Here is a 6638-nt window from a genome sequence, read left to right as displayed (position 1 = left end):
TGGCTGGTAAGAATGTAAATCTGGTAATGTAGAATTATTTGCTCCCAAACACAGGAAAACGGACAAAAATCAAATTGGTAAAATCCGTTTGATGTAACCAATTTACCTGAATGCCCATTTTCCAGTGTTGGGAGCACATGATCGATCATCACTTAGTCCCAGACATTACCAGACTTTCATCCCAGCCAGCCAGATAATCGTATGGTGAGTACCTAGCTTAATACCAGTGCATTTCACATTCATGGGTCATACATGCAAAAATGTAATGACGTGGTGTGCTGGTTCTTTATATACATAGCAATATCACTATTGTGTAATGCAGGCCTGGCCAACCTGTGGCTCTCCAGCTGTTGTAAAACTACAAGTGCCATCATGCTTTGCCACAGTTTTGCTATTAAGGAATGCTAAAACCATGGCAGGGCATGCTGGGATGTGTAGTTTCACAACATCTGGAGAGCCACAGGTTGGCCAGGCCTGGTGTAATGGATTCCTGCTCGTCACACTAACACCGACCTCAGGCCAGCCTCCCGGGGCAAGAACAGAAGAGAGCATGCCGCATACAGTATAGCCTTCCACTCCTGCCATACAGATGGAACCACGATTATCTTGGCTTCTTTGCTGCGCCTAGGCACACCATGGTTTATTAGCATAAGCCCTTCATCTATTGTTCTAGGCTGCAATACAATACAGAGAGAACAATACATCAGGGGATTAAGTCATTACAGAAGGGGATTAAGGGGGTGATTCCAAATTGATGTAGCCCTGCAAAATTTTGCAGGGCTACGATCATGACCATAGACAGGTGGGGGGACGCCCAGCACAGGGCTATCCCGCCCCGCATGTCAGTGCTGGCCCCCTCCCCCGCAGAAGTGCAAAAGCATCGCACAGTGGTGATGCTTTTGCACTTTAGGAGTAGCTCCCGGCCAGCGCAGCTTTAGCGTGATTTTCCGCCCAGCGCAGAATCCTGGTGGCTTCCGCCATTGCCGCTCTGCTCTTTGTCCCGCCTTGGCGGTTTACATGAGCCACTGCTGTGACGTTGTCTGATTGAATCAGCACCGGTAGGTCGCAAAGAAGATTCTCCGCTTGTCGTGGGCTGTTGTATATGGCCCTTAATTCCAGCACATTGATGTGTAGACAAGCCTCCTGGCTTGACCACAGTCCCTGAAAATGTCTTCCTTGTATGACTGCTCCCCATCCTCGGAGGCTCGCGTCCGTGGTCACCAGAACCCAGTCTTGAATGCCGAACCTGCGACCCTCTAGAGGGTGAGCACTCTGCAGCCACCACAGGAGAGACACCCTGGCCCTGGGGGACAGGCTTATCTTTTGATGTATTTGCAGATGGGACCCTGACCACTCGTCCAGAAGGTCCCACTGAAAAGTCCTCGCATGGAACCTGCCGAAGGGGATGGCCTCGTAAACTGCCACCATTTTCCCCAGAACTCGAGTGCATTGATGAACCGACACTCTTTTTGTTTTTAGCAGGTCTCTGACCATGTTATGGAGGTCCTGGGCTTTTTCCATTGGGAGAAAAACCCTCTTCTGTTCCGTGTCCAGAATGATAGTCGAGTCGTTGGAATCAATTGTGACTTTGGCAGATTGAGAATCCAACCGTGCTGTTGTAGCACTCTCAGGGAGAGTGACACGCTCTTCAGCAATTGCTCTCTCGATCTCGCCTTTATCAGGAGATTGTCCAAGTATGGGATAATTGTGACTCCCTGCCTGTGCAGGAGCACCATCATCTCCGCCATCACCTTGGTGAAAATTCTCGGTGCCGTGGAAAACCCAAACGGCAACGTCTGAAACTCGTAATGACAGTCCTGTACAGCGAATCTCAGGTACTCCTGATGAGGAGGATATATGGGGACATGAAGGTATGCATCCTTTACGTCCAGTGACACCATAAAATCACCCCCTTCCAGACTGGATATCACAGCCCGGAGTAATTCCATCTTGAATTTGAACTTTTTCAAGTACAGGTTTAGGGATTTTAGATTTAAAATGGGTCTGACCGAACCATCCAGCTTCGGGACCACAAACATCCCTGTTGGACCAGGGGAACCCGGATAATCACTTGCTGTTGACACAGCTTTTGAATTGCAGCTAACACTACTTCCCTCTCCGGGGAAGAGGTTGGCAAGGCCGACTTGAAAAATCGGCGAGGAGGCACCTCTTCGAATTCCAGTTTGCAGCCTTGGGATACAATTTCCATCGCCCAAGGATCCACGTCTGACAGAACCCAGACCTGGTTGAAGAGTCGAATACGTGCCCCCCACGGGTGCGGACTCCCTCAGTGGAGCCCCAGCGTCATGCGGTGGATTTAGTAGAAGCCGGGGAGGACTTCTGCTCCTGGGAACTAGCCGAAGCAGGCGTTCTTTTCCCTCTACCCTTACCTCTGGCGAGGAAGGATGAGCCGCGACCTCTTCTGGACTTATGCGACCGAAAGGACTGCATCTGATATTGTGGAGTTTTCTTTTGCTGTGGGGGAACAAAAGGCAAAAAAGTAGATTTACCCGCGGTAGCTGTGGAAACCAGGTCCACGAGACCATCCCCAAATAAAACTTCACCCTTGTAAGGTAAAACCTCCATATGCCTCTTTGAGTCTGCATCACCCGTCCATTGGCGGTTCCACAGGGCTCGCCTAGCAGAAATTGCCATGGCGTTGGCTCTAGAACCTAGCAGCCCAACGTCTCTTTGGGCGTCTCTCATATATAAGACTACGTCTTTGATGTGACCCAAAGTCAACAAAATGGTATCCCTATCTAGGGTCTCAATATCAGCTGACAAGGTATCTGTCCAAGCAGCTACCGCGCTACAAACCCAAGCCGATGCTATTGCCGGTCTGAGTAAAGCACCAGTATGTGTATAAATTGATTTGAAAGTCGTTTCCTGTCTGCGATCAGCAGGATCTTTGAAAGCTGCCGTGTCAGGGGACGGTAGCGCCACCTTTTTGGACAAGCGCGTCAAAGCCTTGTCTACCCTGGGCGAGGATTCCCACCGTACCCTGTCCGGTGCAGGGAAAGGATACGCCAAAAGAATTCTCTTGGGAATCTGCAGTTTTTTGTCCAGAGATTCCTAAGCCTTTTCAAATAACTCGTTCACCTCATGAGATGGGGGAAACGTTACCTCAGGGTTCTTCTCCTTAAACATGTGTACCCTCGTGTCAGGGACAGAGGGGTCATCTGTGATATGTAAAACATCTTTTATTGCAATAATCATATAATGAATACTTTTGGCCACCCTTGGGTGCGACCTAGACTCATCGTAGTCGACACTGGATTCAGAATCCGTGTCGGTATCAGTGTCTGCTATTTGGGATAGGGGATGCTTTTGAGACCCTGAAGGGCCCTCTTCTCTGGACTCTGCTTTGTCCAATCTCTGATGTAACAAAGTCACATTTGCATTTAAAACATTCCACATATCCAACCAATCCGGTGTCGGCGTTGCCGACTGAGACCCCCCAATCATCTGCTCCACCTCCTCTCTAGAAGAGCCTTCTATTTCAGACATGCCGACACGCGTACCGACACCCCCACACACACAGGGATTGTACTGTATATATTAATATGGAGACAGATCCCCAATAAGGCCCTTTGGAGAGGCAGAGAGGGAGTAAGCCAGCTCACACCCAGCGCCAATAACCCTGGAAACAAAATTCCCAGACACAAAGCGCTTTTATATCTTGATATAGATAAATCTATACACTCACTGCGCCTTACAAAGTGCCCGCCCCCTTTTTTGCCTTCTGTCACCGTGTTCAGCAGGGTGAGAGTCCAGGGAGCCAGCTTCTCTGCAGTGTGCGGTGGAGAAAATGGCGCTGGTTAGTGCCAAGAGATCAAGCCCCGCCCACTCAGCGGCGGGCTTCGGTCCCGCTCAATTTTATTTATACTGGCGGGGTATTAAAGTATATACTGCTACTGTAGCCTATATATCTCTTTTAGCCAGTCCTAGAGGTTTATTGCTGCCCAGGGTTCCCTGCACCCATCAGTGCCTGTAGTGTGTGTGTAGTGTGGGAGCAATGGCGCGCAGTGTTACCTCATAGAAGATCTGAAGTCTTCTGCCGCCTTTGAAGTCTTCTTTCTTCTCATACTCACCCGGCTTCTGTCTTCCGGCTCTGTGAGGAGGACGGCGGCGCGGCTCCGGGACGAACGGCGAGGGTGAGACCTGCGTTCCAACTCCCTCTGGAGCTAATGGTGTCCAGTAGCCTAAGAAGCAGAGCCTATCAATTAAGTAGGGCTGCTTCTCTCTCCTCAGTCCCACGATGCAGGGAGCCTGTTGCCAGCAGTGCTCCCTGAAAATAAAAAACCTAACAAAATTCTTTATTCAGAGAAACTCAGGAGAGCTCCTCTGTAGTGCACCCACTCTGCTCTGGGCACAGAATCTAACTGAGGTCTGGAGGAGGGGCATAGAGGGAGGAGCCAGTGCACACCCATACTAAAAGTTCTTTATAGTGCCCATGTCTCCTGCGGTGCCCGTCTATACCCCATGGTCCTTACAGAGTCCCTAGCATCCTCTAGGACGTAAGAGAAAACGGCACTAATTCGACAAGGTATTCAATAGCGGGCATTTTCGCCCATGCCGTTTCACTTTTTTTGTTAATTCGGCATAGGCGAAAATTGCGCCTGCGAATTAGCCAAAACATGTGTATCGACGGTGAATTCGCCGATACACCTGTTTTTCACCAGTGCCGGATTTTTTGGCATGGGCACTGAATAGGTCAAAATGTACATTCAACCTAAAAATGGGCGAAAAGTGCCATTTTTTTGACTGGTCGAAAAAACTTCACTAACTGAATACCCCCCTTAGATGCATGCCCGGAAAAAAAAATGGCTCCACTGCATCCAAAATCTGCAGTGGGTGGGACTCGGGTCAAAATCTCAAAGAGAATCACAAAAATGTTGCAAATCCATCTTATTGGGGGACATTTACCTCAAGGAAACTGGAGCACCTCTATAGGGTGGCCTCCTACTGCTGTGACCTTCGACCTGTTCTAATACTGCGACATCTCTGTATATGTCACTATTATGTTCTCATGACATCATCATTTCAACTCTTGCTCCAGGGGGCGGATCAGAGGAACAAACACATTGTTGGTAAATACGGCTAAAAATAAAGCTGAATAAAACCAAAATCAGTTTTGTGAATGTGTCGAAATTTATTGGTCTATCCACACAGACTGAGATTGTCAGGGAACACACAATAGAAACATCACACTATGTAATTGTTCATATATACAGAATAAAAACACCAAAGTACACAAATCCGGAGCAGCGGAGAACGTTATCATCCGTATATACACAATGAAAAACAGATGAGATTTACACAGCGGAGAAGAAGAGAAGTAGTACTGTGCCGCTGTCTATATATACAGTATCACATCAGTCACTTAGAATAAGAGTTGTACAGTGCAATCCACAGAAAAGAGCCTGAGAATTGCATAAACTACAAGAGAAGTGGTGCTGAGCATTTGCACATGTACCAAGAATATGTACAAATAATGATATCTACATCATACAGGACAGGACTGAAGCGACCGTCACGTTGTTCCTTCACAAGACTGCTGAGGCATTGATTGACAAGTAGAGGCGTTCGCGGGGCAGCTGGGGGGCGGCAATGAACCGTTGCTGGGGCAGCGTGAGGAAAACAGGGGTGGGACGGTGGCTTTTTAGCGGAATCTGCACTCCAAACTGAATAGAAGTAAAAGCATTTTAATAGAAGCTTTAGTAAAATACCGGCAGACGATGTACGGGGCTGACAGAGCGGAGCCGCAGTAGGAGAAGATTTTGTCAGGACGTTTAGTCTCATTGCTGCATTAAAAGGAGATTATAATAAATGAATATTAATTAAAAATAATTCAGTCAGGCTACAGAGTACGCTAAACCAACCCTAGACGCTCTCCAACTTTGTGCAAAGGCTCCTAGGAGGGGAGAGTAGGCGCAATTCCTAAAGTGCGCAGGGCAGACCGTCTAGCTGCTGATGCAAAACTCAGGCGGGTGACAGGACTCAGTCACTGCGCTCTGTACATGAGGTCCTGGGTATCAGGTACCTGACAGTGTTTTAATGGGAAACCGTGCCAGAGTCTCTTGTATATAGGTGGGCAGCACGCCGGTGCTCAGTGCCAGGATAATCTAACTGACGATCTTCCACTTGTCCAAGGAGAGGTTGCATGCTTCTACTGTGGACCCTTGGCAGCCTGGAAGGCCAACGTCATGACAGCCCGCAGAAGTAGTTGTGGACCGGTATAGCGATGGCCCCAGAGAGGGATATTCCAAAAGTGTCGGATACGCAGGCGACTCCCATTGCAAACTCTTTCTCTTCCGGCTTGCTCTGTGGAGGACACAAGTAGTGTAAAATAGGGACAACCACCATTTTATGTAAGACATTTCTCCATACATATATAATTCTCTCCCCCCGTATACTAAAGTTAGGTGCTAGATCCACCTCCAGAGTCCTTAAATGGGTGGAATATGTCCAGTCTGACTAACGAGAGTTAGAGACAGATCAAAGGTCACAGGAAGGTGAAAATGGGATGCCCGTGTCCCTGACCAGTGAGCTCCTCCTGGGCTCTGTTGGCTACTAGGGTAAGGACCGTGTCCTACAGATGAATCCACGGTGTAGCAGACATCATAATGCAGAGTGGA

At 48.5% G+C, this 6638-nt stretch overlaps 1 protein-coding gene across 3 annotated transcripts in view; it reads right to left on the bottom strand.

Annotated features, from left to right (window-relative positions):
- Positions 1–5128: 5128 nt before the first annotated feature.
- CLN3 (CLN3 lysosomal/endosomal transmembrane protein, battenin) overlaps positions 5129–6638 on the bottom strand; it is a 52401-nt gene continuing 50891 nt past the window's right edge. For all 3 annotated transcript variants that reach the window (XM_063935330.1, XM_063935329.1, XM_063935331.1), the window contains exon 15: positions 5129–6324. In XM_063935330.1, coding sequence (XP_063791400.1) covers positions 6205–6324 — 120 coding nt within the window. In that variant the 3' untranslated portion in view covers positions 5129–6204. The remainder of the gene's footprint in view (positions 6325–6638) is intronic.

This window comes from Pseudophryne corroboree, chromosome 7 (genome assembly GCF_028390025.1).
Source record: "Pseudophryne corroboree isolate aPseCor3 chromosome 7, aPseCor3.hap2, whole genome shotgun sequence".
In the NCBI taxonomy this organism is placed as follows: Eukaryota; Metazoa; Chordata; class Amphibia; order Anura; family Myobatrachidae; genus Pseudophryne; species Pseudophryne corroboree.
The sequence above is the reverse complement of the archived record's forward strand: the minus strand, read 5'-3'. Positions and strand labels throughout refer to the sequence as shown.